At 38.8% G+C, this 24,246-nt stretch overlaps 1 protein-coding gene across 1 annotated transcript in view; it reads left to right on the top strand.

The window, feature by feature from the left end:
• The window catches only part of SYNE2 (spectrin repeat containing nuclear envelope protein 2), a 149,463-nt gene that overhangs the window by 40,717 nt on the left and 84,500 nt on the right, over positions 1–24,246 (top strand). Inside the window, exons 41-56 of the mRNA XM_027716626.2 lie at positions 906–1,052; positions 3,901–4,056; positions 4,445–4,710; positions 5,817–7,923; positions 9,413–9,735; positions 10,620–10,764; positions 11,475–11,690; positions 12,074–12,339; positions 13,135–13,291; positions 15,810–15,965; positions 18,725–18,865; positions 19,201–19,383; positions 19,943–20,080; positions 20,323–20,508; positions 21,479–21,601; positions 23,677–23,859. Of these exons, the coding sequence (XP_027572427.2) occupies positions 906–1,052; positions 3,901–4,056; positions 4,445–4,710; positions 5,817–7,923; positions 9,413–9,735; positions 10,620–10,764; positions 11,475–11,690; positions 12,074–12,339; positions 13,135–13,291; positions 15,810–15,965; positions 18,725–18,865; positions 19,201–19,383; positions 19,943–20,080; positions 20,323–20,508; positions 21,479–21,601; positions 23,677–23,859 (4,893 nt within the window). The remainder of the gene's footprint in view (positions 1–905; positions 1,053–3,900; positions 4,057–4,444; positions 4,711–5,816; positions 7,924–9,412; positions 9,736–10,619; positions 10,765–11,474; positions 11,691–12,073; positions 12,340–13,134; positions 13,292–15,809; positions 15,966–18,724; positions 18,866–19,200; positions 19,384–19,942; positions 20,081–20,322; positions 20,509–21,478; positions 21,602–23,676; positions 23,860–24,246) is intronic.

The following is a 24,246-nucleotide window of genomic DNA, read 5'->3' as shown; positions in this document are numbered from 1 at the left end:
TTTCCTGTACATTTAAAATTAGGATATAGGGAATTTTTTTTAATGGTTTGCTGAGGATACTGCATTCCAAGGGATATTGCATTCCAAGAGATATTGCATTCCAAGTCACCTGAATGTATTGTGAAGTCTTTTGACCATTTCATTTGAATACTGTTCTATACTTACGCCTGAGTCTCTTTCAGTTATGTAGATTTGTTATTTACATATTTACTTTGCATGTGTGAGGCTGTACTTGACATGCTGTGTCCTGTTTGGTGCACCCCAGTACAAGGGGAATTTTGATACTAGAGCAGTGCTTAGGAGCTGGAGCCATAATGAATGGGAAGAGGCCAAGTTCCCATTGGAGATGAAAAGGCTGACAGGGGTCTCATTGCTGTCATCCCCTCCCTGAAGGGGTGTTGCAGAGCCAGACTCTTCTCAGAACTTCAGTTTTAGCAACTGTATGAGATGCTGAAAGCTGCATCCAGCAAATCCCCAAGTTGCCCACAGGACTATTCTGCCTGGTAATTGCCTGGGTGTCTAACCACAGACTCTCTGTCTACAGCACAAGTGCAAGGAGCCTCAGAAAAAAGCTAAACCTTTTAAGAAATACATTCAAGACTGAGCCCAGGAGTACACAGGTCCCTGCTTAGAATAACAGGAACAGTGTAGGTCAGAGTACGAACACTTGCAATCTGCAAGTTTTCTAAAAATTTATAGCAGAATTACAGCACTGCTTCTTCTAAGTGCTTTCCTTTGCCATAACCTTGCCCACAGTAAATTATGAGATGTAATTGTGGTTTTCCTCATCTACCTATAATTATGGGCTTCATAACTTTGTCATCTCAAGCACTGTAATTATTACACAGCGAGTTTGATTAGCGCTTTTTGATTACTTGTTTCTTTTATTTTTCTTACACCAAAAGGAGAAACCTAGTGATGACAAGAATGAGTCATATAGAGAAGACGTGGGAGAGGTTCAAAATAAGGTGGGCCAGAAGAGTCAAGTCCTGGAATCTGCAGCAGCTGAGAAAGGTGGTCTGGGATCTAATCCCCCAGTTTCTGCACACGAGGTATTTATTTATGGTTTATTATTTCAAGCAAAGTTTGCCAGTCATTGAAGTTTTGTTTCCATATGGGCTTCAGCTGAAGCTGTTTTAAAAGAAGAGACAATTACTGTCACATCAAAATCAAGACTATTGTGTATAGTTCTTATTTATGTCTGTGATAGTTCTGAACTTTATCCAAAGTGCTAGCCACGTTGTATTTTTCAGTTGATCTGTTCAAAAGAGAGTTCAAACTGGTTTTCAGAGCCGTCATAATCAGTCTTTATTTTATGATATTTACAGTTTCTCTTTTAATTGTTAATCAATACAACTTCTTTCCATGTTATTATAGTTAGTTGTGCCATCGTAAGGAAGGCAGATCAGAAAACTGAAATCCAAGGATGATCCAGTATGAGAAAATAAATGAAATAAAAAAGGGAAAGGAGAATGGATTCAGGCTGAATTAGTGATAAGGTTATTACTAAATGACTTTACTAAGTTTATTCTTCTTTAAGAGTAAGGGCACTTACATCACAAGTGCCTTGTGACTGCTGATCTTGGGCACCACATTTTTAAACTGAAGGTAGGGCCAGATCTAATCTTCAAGTTAAACCTACAGGCAGGTTGACAGCTGGCCATCTGTTGCCAGGTCTTACATGGGACTTGCACATCTACTCTAACTGGAAACCCTAACAAAATTTTCCAGAGATTTTAGGAGTCTGGAGAGGTTCATACTGCCTGGAAACTAGCCAGTGATATTCCAATTTAGAAGTGTGTGAAGGAAGAAGCAGAAAACTACAGACCTGTTAGACTAACCTCAGTTCCTGGAAAAATTATGGAAATAATCCTGGGTACTATTGGAAAACATTTAAAGAACAAAGCAATCATCATAGAATCGTTTAGGTAGGAAAAGACTTCTTAGACCATCAGGTCCAACCGTTTACCCAGCACTGCCAAGTCCACCACTAAACAATGTCCCCAAGTGCCACATCTGCAAATCTGTTAGATATGTCCAGGGATGGTGACCCACCACTTGGCTGGGCAGCCTGTTCCAATGCTTTCCATGAAGAAATCTTACCTAATATCCAATCTAAACCTCCCATGACACGCCTTGAGGCCATTCCCTCTTGTCCTGTCACTTGTTACCTGGGAGAAGAGACTGACCCCCACCTCGCTTTCAGGGAGTTGTAGAGAGTGATAAGATCACCCCTGAGCCTCTTTTTCTCCAGACTGAGCCCCCCCTCCCAGCTCCCTCAGCTACTCCTTATAGGACTTGTGCTCCAGACCCTTCCCCAGCTCCATTGTCCTTCTGTGGACACGCTCCAGCATCTCAATGTCTTTTTTGTAGTGAGGGGTCCAAAAAACGGACACAGGATTTGAGGTGTGGCCCCACCAGTCTGTATCCAGGGAGGCAGTGCCACGGTGTGCAATGAGAACATCATACAAACAAGCAAAACATGTACACTGCAATCCTGAGTTTTTTCTTAAAGTCAGGACACTTACTTTTCTGTGTGGTTTGATGCGTTGATATTTCAATCTTGAAAAGTGGATTTCTTCCTCACTCTTTGATAGCTTAGCTGAGTTTGTCTGGTTACTTCAGCTCTATGGCACTCCAGAGTCTCTTGAGATAAAATGTTATGTCTGAATTGATACAACTGGTACGGATGTGTACACAGAGAAATTGAAAAGCTCTCTGATTGACTATTTCAGCATTGGTCCCCTTCAGTTTTGACTGAAAACAACCAAAAGAGTTCAAACAAATGGAACTTTTCTTTTCTGATAATGTGTACTATGTTCTGTTTGTTTCCCATACTTGGAAGCAGGTATGTTGTGTATAGCTCCTGATCCACAAAGGTGGATCAGGACAGCGACAGCTTACAAATTATATATAGCTGCTGAGATAGCTGGTTGCTTCCTAGTAAAATAGTATCTAAAGTAGCAATACAGTAAGTTTATCAAACAAGAATTTTTTTACTGTTATTCATTTTAGATGTTAGTACCATGGAGAAGCTCGACACTCGTGGTGTAGTTATATCTGTGTATTTGTATGCATTCACTCACATAAAGTATATGTGGAACAGATCTGCAGACACAGACAGGTACTGGGGGAAGGGAAATGCAGAAAGATTTTTAAGGTATTTCCATGTGACCCAATTAGCCTGTGACGTTTCACTTATATTCTTGTCTGCAATAGCTGAAGGTGATGTTAAACATGGCCCCACCCCAAGTGACTTGTACCTCTTTTGTGGGAATCAGAGACAGTGCCAGGGACTGGCTCTGGAGTCGCCTAATCCCTTCCTCCCCACCCTGATTGAGACATGGCTCCCTAATGCTCTCATTTTACCCCAGATTTTGGATAGCACTTATGCCAGTGGCAGTCATGGCTTTGTGTCACAGCCAAGCTGCTTCATGCATGAGTTGCCCTGTGAAGAACAGTTGAAATAATGCCCTGGTGAAGGACATAGCAGGAAGTCAAGGCAGGTGCTGAGCAGAAGGAATGTGGATGTGAAGAGAGGAAGAAGTTCCATGGATATGTAAGGAAGAGAGGGAGAAGACACGACAAACATGGGAATTCATGTAGCAGATGTTGGTGCAGGGAGGATGTTATTTGAAGTGGGGATATCAGAGTTTCAGACTTAAAATGATGGACAGAGGTTTCACAGCTCTCTGAGAAGTGCTGGCAAGCCAGGGTGACTGCAGAGGCGGCAGGTAGTGATGGAGGTTCCAGTTTCTGGGTCCAGGTTGACCCACAGAGGTTGTGGGAGAAACAAGAGGAGGATTTAGGCATGGCTTAAACATGTGAAGCCAAGTGCTGCAGGCAGAAAACTTATTGGTTTAGGACCTTCAGAAATAAGAATCCTGTTTTGCATTGTAGGACACAGAGGCAGAAGTGGTTGTCCAGAAGGAACTATTTCCTGGAGTGCAAGTAAACACTGAATATTTTGAAGAGGAACAGAAGGTCAATGAGCTGAAAAAGGAAGTGGCTGAACTGGATATGGTGCTTATAAATGAACAACTGAAAGAGCTGGAGGTATGGAAACTGCAATGTCATTCTCATTGTTAATGCAGTGATACACTTACAGAATTCTGATTCTCTTGGGCAAACCGAAATTGTTGCATATAGTCTTATCTGAGGTTTGACTGCACGATTAGTCAGTTTGTCTACAAACACTGTGCCTTGCTGCAAGTATGTCCATGTAAATCCCACAGTTTGTACTGCTCTTCTGAGTGCAGCAGTAGATAGACCTGGGATTGCACATGTGCTTCCATGATGTGCAGAGGCATCCATGCTCCTTTGCATGTGGATGAGCAGGCATATGTTTGTAGGTGAATCAGTATTTAGCTGTATTTTGTGTTGAAAACTGAAAGTGTTTTAAGATCATCCTTTAATCCCCTCTCTGTGGTGGGCTTGATTGTAGGATTTACAAAATGAGCTGGAAACGTGGAAAGCAAAATCTTTGTGCCATAGTGAAGAAGTGATTCCCAATGCAGCAGGATCAAACAGAGCAGAGCTGGAAACCACGGAGCCTGTGGTGCCCTGCTGGGACAGGCTGCTCCAAGAAATAGATGCTGTTAAGGCAGTGAAGGAACAACAGTACTGTTTAATTAATGAATACCAGAAAAATCTTTCTGCTGTACAGTCCTCCATGAAAAATTTGTCAACAGAAAAAGATAACATAAAAATGTAAGTATAGTTGAAGGTTTTGGTTAGGAGGTTGCACAACAAATATGGCCCTAGGCTGAATTTTGTGCCATGCTCAGAGAAGAATATGATGTTTTATCCACTTCATTAATATTGGGTAGCAAGAGAAAGCTTACAGGTCTGTATGTTTGTAAACAACCTTAAACAGAAGCATTTCTGGTAGTTCTCTGCTATCCTTAAGCAACATCTGCTCTCTTTATTCTTTAGGCAAAACAACGAAATGGTTGCTGGGCTAAAAACCCATAAAAAAATCCATCCTAAAATATTCTTGCAAAAGTATGGCAGATGTGAAATATTCATTTGTCTTTAAGGACTCACTAGTTCTAATTTCTTTTCTGAGGGATATATGTCTTCACTCTGAAAACTAACCTTATTTGATAGGAAGAATTCTGTGGTGGTAAATAAAGTCTTTCAGACACGATGCACATAAAATATACTGTTTTGTGAATTAGTCTTCAAAACACAGAACTAGTTTGTACCAATAATGTATCAAAATATTTTGAAAATATTTAAAATTTATGAAATTGTTAATTTGCAGCAAAGAGATTGGAAAAAATGGAATAAAAATCTAATCTGCTAAATGTATTTTTAGATGGGCATTTCAAAATACTCCTGGAAATAAAAGATGAGTATATAAACTACTCCAAATTAATCTTGGACAAATGGAAATTTCTAAATATTTTTATAACTAAGTTTTATCTTCATTGTCAACCAGAAATTACCATAAAATATTGTTAATTCACAAAGAGATGACTTAACACTATTGTTGATTTTAAAAACTTTATTTGTTGTAACTTTAAATGGGGACTACATTCTATATTAGTATATACTGAAATTTTAGAGAATATACAGTAGGATATGTCTTTTCTGCAGAGATATGTGGGAATAACAAATGCTGTAAAGATAAGCAAGAAATAACGATATTGCAAGGGTGATTAGGAAATTTGTGAGAGAACATAGGGATATGGGTGATTAAGTGAATAAAGTGAGTGAATTATATTTTAAAAAGTGAAAATAGTTTTTAAAAGCGTCTAGTCTATGTTTTAGGAGAATTTATTTTTTTTAAACACTGCTCATGTTTTTGACAGGGGTCCTACAAACAACACAGTTCTTCTGGAGAAAATTAAGGCATGCATAGAGTCCTTAAGGAAAGAAAGAGATGTCTTAAACCAGCTACAAAGTCAGCAGGAAATTTTATCTCAGCATTTGACATGCATGGATAAAGTGCTGACGGAAAGCCAAATGAGGCAACTGGAGCACTGGTGGCAACACGTGGAACAAACAGTGCAAAAGAAACACGATCAGGTTGTGGCAGAAATTGATGAATTTAACCTGCTTATGAATAAAGCACAGGATATTCAGAGGCTGATACAAGAACAGTATTTACAAGCAGAGTTACATTCCTCAGCTGCAGGAAAAACCAAAGACCCTCTAATTTGGACCACAGGGCTACAGGACATTAAACATGGACTTTCTCAATTAAAAAGAAGGATTGAACTGCAGATGAAAAGAATTTGGAGCGATCAAGAGAAGGTGGCTTTGGAGAACTCTATACATGATTTGCAGAGCAAATTGGAAGCTTTATCAGCACAACAAGCTCAAGGGGATACTCAGATCACTGGTCCTGCTCTCATGAAACATGAAATGATGAAGAGGCTGAAAGAAAATATTTCATGGGTCAAAGATTCACTGTCCCACCTTGATCAGAAAGCAGCACTTTTCCCCAGTGATGTCAAATCACAGATCAGAACTTGTCAGCTCATGAGCACAGAAGTTGTAAACAGAGAGCCTGTGATTCTGTCACTGGATTATGGGCTCCAACACATCCTTCCCAGCTTGGAGCCAGAGGAGGTCTCTGATATGACCTTCCTTTTACAGACATTGCAGAATTCATACAAGGCTCTTGTTTTAAAATCTGCTCAAAGATTGCAGCACCTAGAGCTCCAGCTGGAGGAGAGGCAAAGACTTATTGCAGAGATAGACAAAGTTCACTGTCAGCTTCGAAATGCTGAGCTGCTTGCCAGGCCTGACACGAACCAAACCAGCACGTGCTTAGAGTTAGTCAGCCAACAAAACATCTTAAAGGAGATGTTAAAGGACATACAGGAAATAGAAGGGCTTATCTCATCTCATTGCAAAGAGAGTCAGGTCACAGCTGGGGAGCTGAGCCTGTCTGAACAACTATTTTTGATTGATCAGTTAAGAAGTCTGAAGAACAGAGCAAGAAAGACACAGAGGCAAATTCAGAGTAAAATTCATGAAGTGGAAAAAAAGATAGCTGTCTACAGAGAGTTTGCTGAAGGAATAGCTTCACTACATCAGGGTCTTAATGATCTACAGAATGGTGAAATGAACCTGAAAGAAGATGAATTAGTAGATGCCAAGCAGGGAGTGAAGGAGAAATGCAAAGCACTTAAAGAAAAAGTATTAGCTCTTCAGGCAGATTTGTCACAAATAATGAAGTACAAAGAAATCTTTGAATGTGTAGGTCTGAAATGGGACTCACTGCAGCTGGATGAATTGCAAGCTGAATTTTCTAAAATAAAAAGTCAAATTAAAGGAAAGATAATGCACTTTGAGAATGTTGTTAGGGAATGGGATAAGATTCAAGTATTGCTAAATGAAATCCAGACTGTAACATCCACTGTAAGAAAAGAAGCTAACATCCTAAATGATAGCTCTAGCTCTTCTCCTGCTGAGAATGTCGTATCTGCAAAGATTCTGCTGCAGACAGTTCAACAAATTTTGTGCTTAACTCAGGAGGCAGCAAATCAAATAAACAAAAATGAGGTCTTTGATACACTATTCAAAGAATCTAAGACAGAAGAAATTAAGAGCCTGGAGAAAGATGTTGAAGAATTGAATAAGTTTCTTCAAAACTTGGTCTCTGGGCTCCAGAGTGTAAACAAGGAAGATACCCAGAATGAAGTAGAAAATATATCCCACATCATAAAGCATATTCAGTCAGAGCTCCAGCAGCCAGTTGTGATAGATGTGAAAACAATGCAGGATGAAAAGCTGCGATGGGAAGCAATTCAGAATATGGTGCAAGCAAATTTTTCTGCTATTAAACACCTAATGGAAAAGGAGAGGGAAAATCAAGAAGAAAAATCTCTTGCTGCTGGCATAGAAACAAAGTTAGAGATGCTGCAAGGTCATGAAGCACAACTGAAGACAGACATTGCTACCCGTGTTGTAAGTATATTTAATGAAAGTGAGGTATTGACATATATCTTTCCTCAATAATTAGAACAGGTGTCTGTGACTGTAGCATTTATATTTTCATGACTTAAATCCTCGTTTATTGTAATAGCTGAATTGGCCTGTGATCATCTCTGCATTGGTGGGTATGATGGAAATCATGATAGAAACTAAGGATACAAAGAAATCAATTGTATTCACTTGATTATAACCAATCAGTGGAGATTAGCACAACAAAACAATGATAAAGAGGAGGAAGGAAAAGGTTGTGTTGACATATTCAGCTGAAGAGAGACTGAGTGCAGTTGTCCTGCAATTATTCTTGGGATTGATTTTAGTTAATGTTTTCAATAGTAACAATGATGAAAAAAACCCAAGTTCCTTGTTTCTACTATAAAGAAAATTTTACCAGTTGGGAATGATCAAGAAGAGTAAAGCACAGGTCAAACCAATGTGATCAGGCCTCAGGAAGATTGAACAAAGGAAAGGCAACCGAGATCCAAGGCTTTAACACAAGTATATAAGGCATTGATAAGGTATTGCTGGAGGATTGACTCGATTCTCTGTGCTTTTGTCAGGAAAGGTTCACTCAAATTGGAACAGACTCTGTCTGGATGAGGAATGTCGAGGACAGTTAATAAAACTGAATTTGCTCAACCTGTTAGGTGAGGGAAAGTGAGAAATCTATCTGAGAGGTGTAATTAGGATGGAGGCAAACTTCATGAGTGGAAAAGGGCTGCTTAAGGTAAAGTGCAGTGTTAATATAAGGAACAAGAGTCAGTGAATAAGTTTATGTTGGAAACCAGAAGACTGATAGCAAAGAGGTTCTGAAACTGTGTTCTGGTCAAGAAGACCTGTGCCCTGCCTGCCCAAGAGATCAACGGATACAAATGAGGAAATATGAGATGGTAGTTAATAACAGGAAGAGGCACTCAGCATCCCTTGGTTGATTTATGGTCCTGCTGCCAGATTTCCCAGTTTGCTGTACTTCACAGCTTGGGTATTGTGTAGAGAGCACAGTGCCAAAGTTTCTCTGCCCTGCAGGAATCCAAGAGCTGACAAAGTCACACGTTCGGTGTAGAAATACATACACGTAGAGGGTTTAGCAAGAAGCAGTTTGGCAAGTTATAGTGGAGATATCCCCTGGAGCAGAATACAGTGTCAACATGTGGGCTTTCCTTGTCTGAACATACTGCCATGTCTATGATGGAATCTTGGGCCTCTTCTGCCCTGCCATCCTTCTCTCTGGACTTTTCCAATATTAGCAGTTCCCTCATAACCCCTGTCCTATGGTTGAGGGCACTGCTCTGCGACTACCTTAGGTAGGAGAGTGCATTTGCCACGTCCTCCCTTACTTCCTCAGGCCAATTCTGGGAGTATTGGTCTCAAAGACAGCCAGGTGTGAAATTCTAAGATCAGCTGGTGATCCAGAGGAGTACAGCAGCCTTTCTTGATTGTTCCTTTGTCTTTATAATTCTTTCAGAGTGCTCTGGAGGAGGCATGTGAGATTGGTGATCTTTATACCAAGGCCCTTCAGAGGGCTGCCAGATTGCTGGAGGACTTTGAAGCTCAAATCCAGTCTGGTGCAGCAGAGCTCTGTAGCTCAGAGGAGATCTGTCAGACCCCACAATGGAAACAGGAAGAGTTCAACTCTGCAAAGGCTGATGTAGAAAACTTTCACTCCAAGCTGAAAAGCCTAGTAAAACCAGAAGATAAAGTATATCTGGAAAATACTTTAACAGAAATGGTCAATAAGAGTTTGGCATTAAGGAAGAAGGCTCAGAGAAAGGAAGCTGATGAACATAGGTAAGTTTAAGAGATCTTCCTAGATTATGTACCTTATTATGAGAAACATGGCTGAAAATAAATGTGGTGGTGTTTCTGTTCTGATAGAACCAGGTAATACAGTAGAAAGAAGTGTAAGCATTCCTGGTGTTCCCAGATGTGATTGTAATGTAAGGAAAATTACCACACAGTAAGCATATTGCTAGGAATTTACAATGCAGTCATTTGTTGCATAGTCCAAAAAGTACATATCGGGCCTTCACTGAGGGTCATGGGGTACCAGAATCAGAAGAAAACACATTTCCACAGTCTCTAGTTCAGTGCTGGTGGAGGTTAGAATAGTTTTCAGTGGAGTCCTAATTCATGTCTTTGGATGGCTTGAGAAAGTAAAGATCAAACAAGACACAGGCTTTATTTTCCTTCCTTGAGGTACAAAAGAAATCTGAAGGGTCTTCAGATACATGTACAGAAAAGGTTTGGGAGATAAAGGAATGAATGAATAAATGCTTTGGTAATAGAAATGAGATTGTAAGATACAGAAAAAAAGTTGGAATTGTACAGACCACGTGTCGTAGGAACAACAGAATGTGTGTTACAAACTGGGAAGTAGTTTTTGGGTATCCCTGAGGAGGATGGAATCTTAGATCAAGACATACAATTCATTCGAGCAGCTCCATGGCTGAAAATATGAATATACATACCTATATTTACCTCTGGGACATTTGTACCTTCACCTCTAAGATATCTTACGTATAACAAATGCTAATTGATGAAAACTTGCAGAACAGTAAGGACTACTAGTTCAGAAGACATTTTTATGTTAATTTTTATTCTAGTGGGCATTATGTTTGTAGAGAGGAGCAACAGCAACAAATTTTAATTGGTCAATTAATTGTATCTTACAGGTATTTTGAAAAATACAAAAGCTACACAAAAACCAAAGATAAAGTGTGTGATACTCTTAAGAAACTGGAAAAGATGCTTAGACAGTCTTTGTCTAAAATTCCAATGTCTTATAAAGAAGCGTTGGAGCACTTAGAAGAAAGCAAGGTAAGAGAGGCTCTGAAGAACTTGAAAAGCTTGTGCAAAACTAATGCAGCTATGCACACCAAATGATACCATAGGAGAAAGAAGTTAAATTCTTTATCCTGTATTTATATATGTATATATATAAAACCACAGAATATATTTATGTAAGGATTATAATAGGCCATGTGAAATGAGTGCATCTTACTGCTGTAGAAATCAAACATTATCTGTGCTTAAGCTCATGTTGCATTTCTGTCAGATCCCTTACTGCTTCTTTGCAGGACCAGGACTGATCAGATTTCTAACATTGCTGTTGTTTTCCCTCAGAATTGAAAATCAGAATTTCCAGTTTCCCCACTCACGACTGTCTTGCTGCCTCCCCACCAGACCTGTGTTATAATCAACTTCTTTGCTGTCTTCTCCTTTAGTACTCATACTTGTAATTTTATATGTCTCTAAATCCTTCACATTTCTCTTCCCTTCCAAATAACCAGAAAGAAGTAACAAGAACCTAATTACCCAGGCACACTATTCTTCTGTTTGTTTTATTTTATTTACCCCATCTTTCTCTGTAGTCTTAGCCAACAGAATTCTCTCATCATGACTGTCTTTAACCAGCTTAGTGGAGTGATTGCCCTTTAATTAGAGGATCCTAATCATGTTACTGAATACTTCATTAATACCTCTGACTGTAGCCTTTTATTTATTTACGTGTTTGTTTCTCCTATAAGATTTTAGTCTCCAACATTGACTCGGCTGAAGAGGATCTTGTGAAGCTGAGGCAGATCTCTGGAGAGCTGATGAGATTATGCAGAGGAAGTGACAGGGCCCTGGGCAGGATTGTAACAGTGCTGTGGGAAAACTGGTTGGGTTTGCTTGAGGCAGCGAAAGGGCTGGAAATCAACTGTGAAGAACTAAAGCAGGAATGGAAATTCATCAATGAAGAGGTGAGTTACTCAACGTCTGAAAGTTTGGGGAAATGTGGTAGGGATGTGGCTGTCAGTAAAATGGCCTGTAAAGGGCTGAGATAAGTGCAGAACATCATTTTACTACCCAGTGGTCAGCCAGTTACCTCCACCCTTTCTTGAACCCAGAGTCAAAATTGGTGAGGAAATTTATAGTGCATATTCCCTGAACCCAGAACAACTCTGCATGGGGTTATTTGCTTTGTCAAAGCAAACCCAAATGTTTTGGCACCCTTCAGAGGTTCAAGCTCTGGCTATGTAATTCCCACTACTTAGTCACCCGTATGAGTAAATGAATAATGTAACTTAAGATGATGGAAAAGAAAAACACTTTATCTAATGCTTTGACATGGTTGTTTACTTAGCTGGAACGAGAAACAATAATTCTCGATAAGCTCCAGGAAGAACAGCCAGAAAGCCTTAAAGAGAAAGAAAAGGCCACCAGAGAGGAACTGGTAGAGTTACTAGATTTTGTGAACTCCTTTGAAGAAAACATCAACCAACAACAGCTCCTCTTGCTCTTACTTCTTCACCGGATAAGAAACATCCTGAATACATCTGAAAACACTGAGGCAGAAGCTGCCCTTCCTGCCTTATGTGAGATAAAGGCAATGCAGGATCGCTGCAAAAAGTAAGTGGTGTGAAATTTCTGTCGAAGATATGACATAGGACTATTTATAAGCATAGCATTTTATTGGATATTAAAGAATATATAAAAACTGTAATGCGGTTAAAAAGACGAGTGCTCTGCAGGGTCAGACCAATGCTCCATCTAGCACATCTGCTGTCTGCAGCATGGGCGTTGGGGGATGTTATTTAGGGAGAAGACCTGAGCCTGGCCATATCACTTGTGGGCTGCAATTTGTGTTCAAGTGCAGTAGGAATCAGAAGAAATGATAGTCAGTTTTGGAGGTTCCAAGCTCTTGTGAACTTGAATGAGACATGTGGGTCTGCCACTCCTAGGAAAATCAAACCTTGGGCTTTTTGCAGCAATGCATCTTTCTTCTGAGTGCCACTGTCTAAAATTCGCCCTAAGTGTTTTTTGCAAATTTGTGATTGTACTCGCCCTTCTCTATGCCTGCTTTTGGACACGGGAATCTTTGTGAACAACATCTGCTCTTGCCAGCATCTTCAGACTCTGAGAAGCTGACCTCTGTTTGCTGTTTAAATATGCCTGATTGATCTACCAATATATCTGATTTGGTCTACCAAAAATACTTTGTTTACCAATATCTGAAGACTCAGTTTGAAGAAACTGAGACAACAAATGACATAAACTCAAAGATTTTACAGAAAATATTACTAAAGTCCAGACAAATGTGGTTCTGGATATAAATCTATAAAATATCTGTATTAAACATGCTCTTTGCTCCTACTTAGTGTAGAATCTAAAACTTAATGTGTTCTTTCTGGCAATCTTTCATAGGTTGTATGAAAAGGCTCAAGACCATAAGGATTCTGTGAAAGCTGAGATTCAAGAGAGGAACAAGGTCACTGAAGAAATAAGTGCTGTGACAAATGCATTACAGAATGCTGCATCTGTGTTATTGCAAGATGCTGATGGAAAGGCAGAACAACTGGAGGTTGGTATCGGCTCTGTTACTGTGTGTGGACATTTGGAATATCTTCTGGCTTGTGCTGGTGCTTGAACTTGCTCCAGATAAAATTAGTGGCAAGGTGCATGCACATTGAGTTAAAGAGAATGAACCTGGCAGAACATGCCTGGCCCTGCCATGTCCTTGGTTGGTGTTCCTTTCCCTCTGTGTGGGTCAGTAAGCAGGCACAGAAGTATTTCCGAATTGCATGAAATTCAAGCCAGTTGCAATCCTTTTAGGAAAGATTACTTAGGGTACATCCTTCACCCTTTCCCCCTCTCCATATCTAGCCAGGGCAACTTCAGGTGCTCTGGCTTTGATGTCCCATATTGGAGGTTAACCTGGTAAATGATTTTTAGAAATCAAAATGTGATCAAGACCATGCCCTTCAGCTGCCACCAGCACTCTGTGACAGTCTATGCATTTCTGTCATTTCTTGACTTCACAAAATGCTATTATTCCTAACACCCCCAAATGTGTGTTTATTTATTTTTTTAATTATATTTGTTTCAGTTTGGCTGTATTGTGTTTATATTGCTATCATAATTTTTTAAATCTTGATCAAAATTTTATTTTTAATTGTATTTAATCAAATTATCTCTTAACTACAGAACCTTATCATTTATTTATTCTAGCCAACAAGGCCTATTACAAATTTGGGCTATCTTTGCTGAGTCTTATGCAAAAACTAATGGGGTGCCCCACAGTTTCTTCTCTTTAGAAGGTGGATACTTAAAGCTGGCAAAGGGCTAGGAAAAGTGCAGAAGCCGAAGACCATGGTGACAGATGGGAGTATTTTCCTAAGGGTCAGCATAAGAGAGAAATGATAGCTACATCTTTAAGAGAAAGTTCAGAAAACCCATGAGACAGCATTACTACGGTGAAAACTGTGGAATTGTCTGAAAGGGCTGGGTTTCTATTTAAAATTATTTAGAATTAGAATATAGAGTTGTGTCTGCTTTTCCACTGAGTTCTTTCTATCCAGAGTAAATGTTTCTACTGCAGGTGTTTGCCTGCTCTTGTCCCTCACATTCAACCTGTGACACTCTGAGCACCTAAAACTCATCCAAAAGTGAGTCTAGGCCTTGTCTTTGTTCCTGACAGCAATGGCAGAAGGAAATGTTAGCAGCAATCCCATCATATGATTTCTTTGCAACAGTGTGTCACAGCAGGCCTGTTCCTTTTGAGAAGATTCAGCTGAAAGGGTTGAAAAATTCATTAGTTTTACGTAATGCGAATACCATTAAGCGAAAATCTGCAGAGCAATTTCATCCCTTACTTCCAAAGAAAACCTTGTTTCTCTAAAATCTGTAGCATCTGCTTTCCAGCTAAATAATCCGTGAAATGTGAACATGCATTAATATACAGACACCAGTTTGCAGAGACATGCTTTGTTTTGTATCAGTGTTGTAACTGATTCTTTCAGATTCAGGTCAGGGAATCTATAAGCTCCCGTAAACGTTGGCACAATCTTACTTGGGCCATTTGACAACAGCAGCCTTCTCTGTGAGAAAATGAGACACACAGCTGTTTCATGGGTTTGAGGGGTTTTTTTAATATCACACTCAGTTGTTGTGGGATGACAGGAAATAAATCAGTCTCAGTCTCTTACATGTTTCTTCTGTGTGTTGTATTCATGTGAGGGAAAAGCTTACCGAGTGAAGACTAGGAGCTAATGGATTACCATTACTCCCGATTGAAGAAGAAAAGGCAGTTAATTTTAATGTCTTTCATTGCCTGGTAGGAGCTTTAGATAATTTTTCCCAATAACTTGGGTTAACATTTGAGTTTCTCAAACAGGTGAGCATTGGGGGAAAGGAACCATAAAGCAAGCAAACAGAACCTTCCAACTTGAAATTCTAGAAAACCTCCAAAACAAATGAATTTCTTCATTCTTTCTGCAAGAGGACTTAGATCGGATTTTCTTTCTAGGCCACAGGCTGTAGACAGTTGTTCAGGTTTCTTTTATCTCATAAAACCTACATTCTTCATGCAGAACTGGAAACGGCTGTTCTGAAAGGAGCCCACTGTGCTGCTCTACGTAATTGCCTGAAAGCAGACACTTCAGCCTGAAACCTGTTGCTTTTTGTGGCCTTTGTGTTGTTTATAATAATGAAGGAGTGGACGTTGGCTATTAAACGTCTTTCAAAGAGAAAATGCACTTTTGGCAAAAGGGGGAGCACAAAGGTTAACATTTAATCACAGGGGCACTTCAAATGGTTCCTTTGCCGTACCTGTCAATGAGCATCAGTGCGTCAGTTGCCCAATGTGGAGTAGTATCAAGTTTATTTAATTCTTACAGATTGAAAAGCATCATTTGATCAAATGAGTGAGTATTTCTTAAAGTTCATCTGCTTGCAGAGGTAGTCAAATTAGGTTTGCTATCCCAAAAACAACTTTTCCAAACCATAGTCATTGTAGGAATTATAAAACGCACCATGTATATGTGTTTACCTGAGTAAAAACTGGGTAAAACTGCTGAAGTTACTTATTCTTAATTTTGTAGGAGCTTCAGAGTGTGATCAGTAAAGAAAGTCAAGCTCTACAGGATATCATGGAGAAACTCCGGATCAAGTATTCTGAAATGTATACAATAGTTCCTGCAGAGATCGAGACACAGCTGGAGGACTGCAAGAAAGTACTGCATGACCTAGAAGAGAAGGTAACTGTTGATGTAATTTTCAGACTTACCTTTTAGCAATGTATAAATAAGTACAGCAGTATTTGATGAATGTTGTAACTATAAATTTCAACTTGAAACATTGATTGGTTTTGTTTGCATTTTCCCCTCAGTGAAAATTTATGCATGAGGAAAGATTCCTCATGCTAACTGTCTCCTTTTAGAATATCCTTACAGTAGGCTGTCTGAATATAATATTTTTGTTCTCTATTAAAATTGGACATGGCAGAACCTCTAGCAATAAAGTTTTAATACGATATGGATTCTGTCTTCTATCCAGTCTGATTTTTCAACTGTGAACTATTAGTCAAAGTTGATTGGGAAGTTTGCATAGCTTAACTGAGAATGTATTTTCAAAACTGGGTTAAAAAAGGACTTTGAAACAGGATTTTTTAATGTAATTTGCACACACAGTAGGGTATCATGGCACAGTTCTTGTTACCATCCCTTGGGATGTGGTTGCCTTCCTTTAAAAACAGGCAGGGAATTTAAATAACTAAATAACATTGCACTGGTGTTTTTTGGTGGTTTCTTTGCATTTTTTTCTATCTGTAGAGGATATAAACAGTTAAATGTGAGCAAAATTAAGGAAAATGGAGTAATACTTTAAGTTTGGGATCAAATTTTAAACTGGTATTATTATTATTACCATTTTTAAAGATTCATTTATATTACCTTTTAAAAGAAAATAAAATATTTCGGTTCTTATATTTCAGAAATAATTATGTTTAATGCTAATTTTAAAGGCTAAATTTCAGTTAATTTGATAAAAATTGAAGGTTTAATAAAACAGTTTTGAAATCCAGTTACTTGTTAGTGTCTGTCAGATTATTCATTCATTTTATGTGGCATTATATTAGCAGCATATTAACTACAGCTTATTAGTTCTAATTTGGTTAACTTTATGTTTTCCGTTTCAAAATGGAACCGTCTTTTCAGAAGTAACAACTGGATAGGAGAGAGGAGAAGTAACACAGTATTTATGTTTGGGGGGTGGGGTTGTTGTTTACGGTTTCATTTACCGAGCTACAAGATTATCCCAATGTACACACGTTACACACATTACATGTTGGAGTGAAAGAACTGGTCCTGGAAGCTAGATAACATTTGCTTTTCACATTTAGGTATTGGAAAACAATATAAACTGTCTTGGAATTTTTCAAAATGCATTTAGGAAACAAAAGAAATCGTAGTGCAACTGGAGGTCAGTTTAGTTATGTATTAGAACATACCATCATGTGTTAAATTGAGTTAACTCATCATATTTTAATGGCATTCTGCTTTCTTCTAACTCTGCTAACCAAACAGTGTAAATAAATTGTACTTTTGATGCCATAAATAATTAATTTATCCCAGTAAGAAGTTTTGAAATTAAAATCCTGCCCTGCTGATGACCAGAGCACTGACAGGTGCAGCATTTTTTCCTGAGGAAATATATAAGTCGGTGCTTGATCTGCTTTCTCATTTCCAGCTGTGTCACATCACTTATACATGATTCTCTTCTATTTTGGAAACTGGCACTACAACGATTAATAATTTTTCATGTTTGGTCAGGATAATGGTCAAGTGTTTAGTGATTACAATCTGAATTCCTTTTTCCAAGGAATCTTAGGCACTAAGTACAGACTGGACTTCATAACTCCTTTTGTATAAGTATGAGCATTTGAGAGGAGCACTGTAGTTCTTTTTGCTATATATTTAATTTGATTAATGCAATTTTGTCAATACAACGTTTTACTGTGGCTACTCGTATAGTGGTCTTATGTTGGCATCTATAAATAATGTTAATAACATTGATAAATAAAAATGGATGATAAATTTATTAACTAAAAGTTATATCAAGTCCTCTTCCCACAACATGGATAAAGTATTTCGGTATTAGGAACTTTAAACTAGAATAACTACTAAACTAAAAATCTTTTTCATCAAGGCAGCATTAAACTGTCCAGTTTGCACATGCCCCCTAAATCCTAGGGCTGCAGCACACAAAGAATTTACCCCAATTTAACAGTTTCCTGGTGCTTGGCTGACCCTAGCAGCTAGCAGGGTTTAGTAAGGAAAAATGTTGCTCTGGGCTAAAAGCAAGGACTTTCTCACTCCCTGCACCTCATCTGGTCCATAGTAACCTGGTATCTTACTGAAGAGAGTTTTTTTCTTTACATAGAAAATCAGGCCCTCCAGTGTACCAATTTTTCATTTCTATGGAGTGAAATTAAGTTCCATCATATACTTCATGGTGCTCAGAGCTTTTTATTTCAGTGATAAATCTCTAAGTTTATACTTAGAAATTCGCTGTACGTTGATGCACTTTCATATTCCCTTACTTGTTACATGGAAGTCATAGCAGTCAGCTGAGACATGAAGGTGTCATTCTGGGGTTCTTACAGCATAAATCTAAATGTGACCCTTTCCACAATGCAGCATCATCAGCCTCTGTTAGGGATGAGAACAGGGGCAGCTGAAGCAAAGCACCCAGGGAGCTGCAGTGTCTCATTGCTTGTTTCCTCAGGGATTGCCTTTCTGAGGCAGTAATTTTTTAATGGAAGGAATTATTGAACACCATGTAGACATTGAACCTGCTCATGTCGATGCTTCTCCCTGCAAATGTGATTCCACTCCTGTGTTTTTAAGTGACTTGTCAAGAGAAACGTAAAAAGAATTTGAATATTTTTGGTGAGGTGGTGCACAGAAACAAGCAGATCTTTGTAATCTCCCCTATCATTTTCTCTTTGCTCTGACAGGTTAGCTCTGAAATCTTGCAGAACTCTCCTCAGTACGTGCTGAAAAGCAAAGCAGAAACTATTAACAATGGCCTGCAAGCTATTGAAAAGATGTTGCAACAGAAGAGTGAAAACATTGCCAAAGCCAAAGAAGTTCAGAAGGTAATCTTGTGAATAGAAAAAAATCTGTGTTGAAAGATTATTGGTTGTTTCTACAGAGCCTGGTTTAGCAAAAAGTGGTCTTCCATTCATTTTATGTCTGTAGAAAGAGAAGTACAAACAAACATTTAGCTGGTGAATATTTACCAATTCTTTCTCACAGGAAAAGACATCGTTTTTTCAACTGTGAATCAGTCCAGTAGATGCAGAGTGTTCTGTTCTCAGCATATCAGTTCTGAAATCTTTGCAATTCCACATGCCCCACGTGAAGAATAAATAACACTGCTGTTATCTTTGAGTCTGACCTTATATTTCACTTCCTTTTTCGCCATGTGCAGCAAATCTGGGATATGCTGGACCTTTGGCATTACAAACTCAATGAACTGGATGCAGAAGTGCAAGATATAGTGGAGCAGAATTCCTGCCATGCACAGGAGTTGATGGATATCTTGGTGACCCCCCTTCAGCATTACCAGCAGGTCTCACAGCTTGCAGAGCGCAGAACTGCCATTTTAAACAAGGTAGATGCAAGTGTAAAAGTTCTTTAAAAATCACATCTCATAAAAAAAAAAAAAAGAGAGTGAAGGCTTTGCATAAAACATCAGAGGCTGACAAATAAGTAAAGAGTCACAAGCCTGCTGTAAGTGCATTGGCATATTATAGCTGGAGTTTTTGGAGTGGCAAACTTGCGTCCAGCTGCTACCCCAAAGGACTGGTGGGTCTGCACCGTGGTTGGTGGGGGTTAGTGTGGGGAATTCACACCCCTCAGTGGGTGCAAAGATGGTTCTTTGTTTCTCTGCTAATGGGCTGTCTATTAAAGCAACGTTGCCATATAAATTGCAGCAATGCCTCCATGAAATGTAAGCATGTAAGCACCAAAATTACCTTTGATTAGAGGAGATAGCCTGAAATCACGAAACTGTTTCAGAAAAATAGTGATTTTTATTTCACCATACTAATTTAATTGGCCACAATGAAAACACATCCTGTTTTCTTTTAGTCTTGTCCACAGATGCATTTATCCTACACAGTGAACAGCAATTCATTTGTGCCTTTCTGTTAAATCCTGTCATTTCCTAGGCTGCCAACAAGATGGAAGAATATGATGAACTCTTGAAGAATGTGAAAGATTGGATAGAAAGCACCAACTGTTTGCTAAGAACAGATGTTCAAAGTGACTCTGCAAAAAGCTTACGCAAGCATACTGATGACCTGCAGGTAAGTGTTGATGCAGATATGTGGCCCTGTCAGAACTAGTTGCTCTGTAGAGATGCAATTTTCCATTCTTAAGTCTTGCTGACATAAATAATTTACCACTTTCAGTAAATCCTTTGAGTGAAAAATAGTTACCGTTGACACTCATGAAATATGAATCCTTTCAGATGTTGAACGTATCTATATTGTCAAAGTGCTAATGCTCACCACTGATGGATCAAACTAAACTCTTATTTTGTCCCCAGATGGCTTTGGAAGACTCGGAGCAAAAGCAAAATGTTCTGCACGGTGTTTACGTGGAGCTGGAGGAGCTGACACCAGTCTTTGAAACCAGTAGTGTAATGCAACAGCTGCATGAAATAGATGACCAAGTAGCAACTTTACAGCATGAGATAGCAGACATTCTTCCACAGATCCTGCATGTGGCTGATGTAAGTCTGGGTGACCCATCAGTGTCTTTTATCAGAGCTTCATGATAAGTTATGAAATATGAATTATGTTACCTGCATAGGGAAAAGGGTTTAGTGGTTGTGCCAAGCAAGGAAATTAATTGTCTGGAAACAAACCATCAGAAGGCATTTGGTAACTAATTAAGCTGTAAAGTTCAGGATTAGCACAAGGTGTAGGAGGAAAGGCTGGGAACCTGGGTTGGTTCAGCCCAGAGAAGAGGCAGCTTGGGGGTGGGGGGGTGGATATTACTGGTGTCTGCTGCTATGTAAATGAAGACTATAGACAGGACAGGGCCAGACTCTTCTTGCGGTGTGCAGAGAAAAGATGAGCAGACCTAAAGTATAACAAAGGAAACTACATCTAGGAAGGATTTTTTCTGCAGTGAGATTGGTCAGACATTTAATCGGGGCCCATAGGTGGGGTAACATGTCCATCCCAGGAGATACTCAAATCTCAGCAGGATCAGGCCCCAAGTGACCTGCTTTGACAGGCACCAGAGACCTCCTGAGGTCCCTTCCAACCTGATCTATTCTGTGACTCTGTAAGAATTCACAAGTAGCTCTACTGTATGTGATTCATTTGCTGTAAGACTCTGCACAGGAAACTGCAATAGTGTAATTAGAGTAGTTTCCTATGCTGCTATCTGTCACCACTGGAAAACTGTCTTCTCACTACTGGTAATTTATAATGTGACTTTTCCAGGATCTATCAGTTCTGTATTCAGGATTTAAAACAGACCAGGTGATCTCGAATACTTAATTCCTTCAGAAGTTATGATGATGAGTAATTTATAGTAACTAACCTTTTGATTGCAAGCATCCATTAACATATCCTGCAAATGCTGAACTTGTTTTTCAGTGTTTCTTTTTAAATGTAAGTTAAAGGCAGAAATGCAAGTTGGTTGTGGTATTTGTACAGTCTACAAATACTCTCTCTGTTCCCAAAATCTAGGAATTGGATGCCATTGAATCTCATGTGAAAGTGTTTGAGAAGGATGTTGCAGAAATGAAGACAATCCTGTCATCAGACGATCTGTTAGAATTTTCTCCTAAAGACCAACTTAAACATGGACAGGTCTGTAAAAACTTCTATATGGGCTTTTTTCCCCTGTATATGTATGCAGAAGTTAGTGTAAGTATGGTTTCAGAAGCATAAGGATGTTAGTGACTGCAAACCACCATGAACAAGTTTTTAGTATGTGATCTTGAAATGCTAGCATGACACAAATTTTAACTCTGGGATTAAAGATTGAAAGTATTATTTCAGACATGGTTTCTGCTGCATGTTTCTACAGTAGCAAGTACTCTAAAATCCAAAAGGAGCACATTGGTAGGGCAAAACAGTTGGTGCAGAGGACTTGGTATCTGTGTTGTATGTGTCTTGGGGCTTACTTCGGACTGATCCTGTAGAATGGGCATCCATTAGTAGCTGGGTGTCTTCAAAAGCTCTTCTGGAGAGTATCACCTGCTTTAGTTTCATTAGAAAGGAATTCAGTTTGCATCCAAGACATCTGATCAATGTAAACCCTAAGGAGAGACTGTTGAGAGACCCTTTCAAGGAGCACAGTCATGTTTTGAACAAAGCATTTAAAATTAAAGCACACTTGAGAACACGCCCACGGAGAACTTGAATGTGTAACTTAAGCACATGTTGTCAGACATAGCTGCCATATTTGAGGATCTCCACTTTTTGGGAAGTTTACGGCCTAATTTTCAGATACCCTTGCTGCGCACCACTCTACTTGGCATGAAACAGTAATCTGAAATTTGGAAAATGAGGCCCTATTTTTTCAAAAATGGACAAACTTTAGCAGATGTTTCTGGAAATGTAGGCTGAAGTGACTTACCATAAAACTGTGCAGGGACTTCACTGCAAAGATACATTGGCCAGATGTTTTTTCACGTCTCTGCATAAAGCAAAGTATTATAGTATCTTTTATTTCATAACACATGCAGTCCACAGTGTTACCTGACTGATAGGCAAAAGGCATTTGCAGATGAGGAATAAAAGTGTCCTCATACCTCTCGTAGCTTTGTAACTCTCATAACAAAGCTTTGCGGCTTCGTTATCCAGAGAACAATTTTGTAATGACTGCATTGTGTGGAAAAACTAAGGTAATATTTCTTCTGAAAAATAATGTTCACTTCCTTATTTAAAATCAAAGCCAGGATAATACGCTAATAACAAAAAATTCCTGATGCAGACTGCTTGTGAAAGAGAGAATAAGCATCTTTATTCCAACTGAGGCATTTCAAAATGAAATCTTCTCGAGAGGGAATTTAACAAAAATGTTAGTAATTAAAAAGCCCATAGGTGGTTTGTTTGTTTTTTTTTTTCCTCTGAAGTTCCCAGCTGAATGAGGTCTCTGTAAGATTTCATACCTCTTTAGGAGAACCGAGATGTTATGTGTTGGTTATTACCATTCTGTCTTTCTGAAGCAGATCACTGAGTCTTCCATAAAATAAGTTTTGTGGTATGAAACTGCATATTTCTGTTCATCCAAAACTGATAAAGGTGGTTGTAAACTGTGCATTCACTTGAGGTGTTGTGGTATGAAATGCTGTCTTCAGAAAAGCCACCTTCACAGGTTTTCCCTGACTTCCATCCCGATTCATCATCTCAGCTATGTTGATACACTGTTTATAGGACCATCATAAAACCACTGGTGTGCAGGACAAACAACAAAACCCAGAATTTGCTAGAGTGACATCAAAGGGTTTGCACCAGATTTTTAACTGTTTTCACTGCCAATAATACTCTACTTTGAAATGACCTGCTTAATAAATAGCACCTAATCTGAATGTGACTTTTTTTTGTCACTGTGCAAACTTTATGTATGTATACACTGAAAAAAGAAGAATTGTAAATGAAAGATGTATCTTTGTCTTGCTTTAGACAACCTCACTGTGGATTTTCACTTCTTTGTTCCAAGCTTCGTAGAATCACAAAATATTGAGAACTGGAAGGAACCCCCAGGGATCACTGAGTCCAATTCTTAAGTGAATGGCCCATAGGGGGATAAAAATATTCCTCCTGAATGGGAAACTGACCAAAGAGAACTTTTGCACCTCATGACAGTAGTATAAGTTTTCGATGTTCATTTTTTCTAACTCACTATCACATCCATCATCTGTCTTGTGTCCTGCTAGGTTATACTTGAGCACGTTGGTCCCATGCAGAAGACTATTGTTCATATACAGTCCTATGAAGAAGCACTTCAGCTACCAGCAATGAAAATGCAACCTTTCTCAGTCTTCAAAAGAGCAAGAAAACTCTTGAGAGAATTGAAGAAATTAGAAAAAATTACTAAGGAACAAAATGACCTACTTGAGGTAATTGATTTTTTTTTTTCTTGTCACCTAAACCACCTTCACTTTATAGTAATTTTGATCTTTAAACAATATTGCTATTACAGACATATAATTATGCCTACTATGTCTTCTATGTAATGTTTTGGGGTTTTTTTTTTTGTTCTTCTTTTCTTTCCTGTTTCATTTGATACTGCAATAAAGCACACTCAGTAGACTCGAAATACATTTCAGTTTTCAGATTTAGTCACAGCTGACATCATGTGCTTTTAATATACTGTAGAAGAAATGAAGGCTCAGGTGTCTTATGACAGAGGTTTGCACTGATGAGTGAAGTCCAGTATTAGATGTAGGTGTCCACACCAAGTCTTTAAAGTTATCTTTACCATGGAAATTCTTGTTGGCAGCCAT

The sequence above is a fragment of the Pipra filicauda genome, unplaced genomic scaffold, assembly GCF_003945595.2.
Source record: "Pipra filicauda isolate LSUMZ 115617 unplaced genomic scaffold, ASM394559v2 scaffold151_size3305965_pilon, whole genome shotgun sequence".
Classification (NCBI taxonomy): domain Eukaryota; kingdom Metazoa; phylum Chordata; class Aves; order Passeriformes; family Pipridae; genus Pipra; species Pipra filicauda.
Note: the sequence above shows the minus strand (reverse complement) of the source record. Positions and strands in the feature narration are given on the sequence as shown.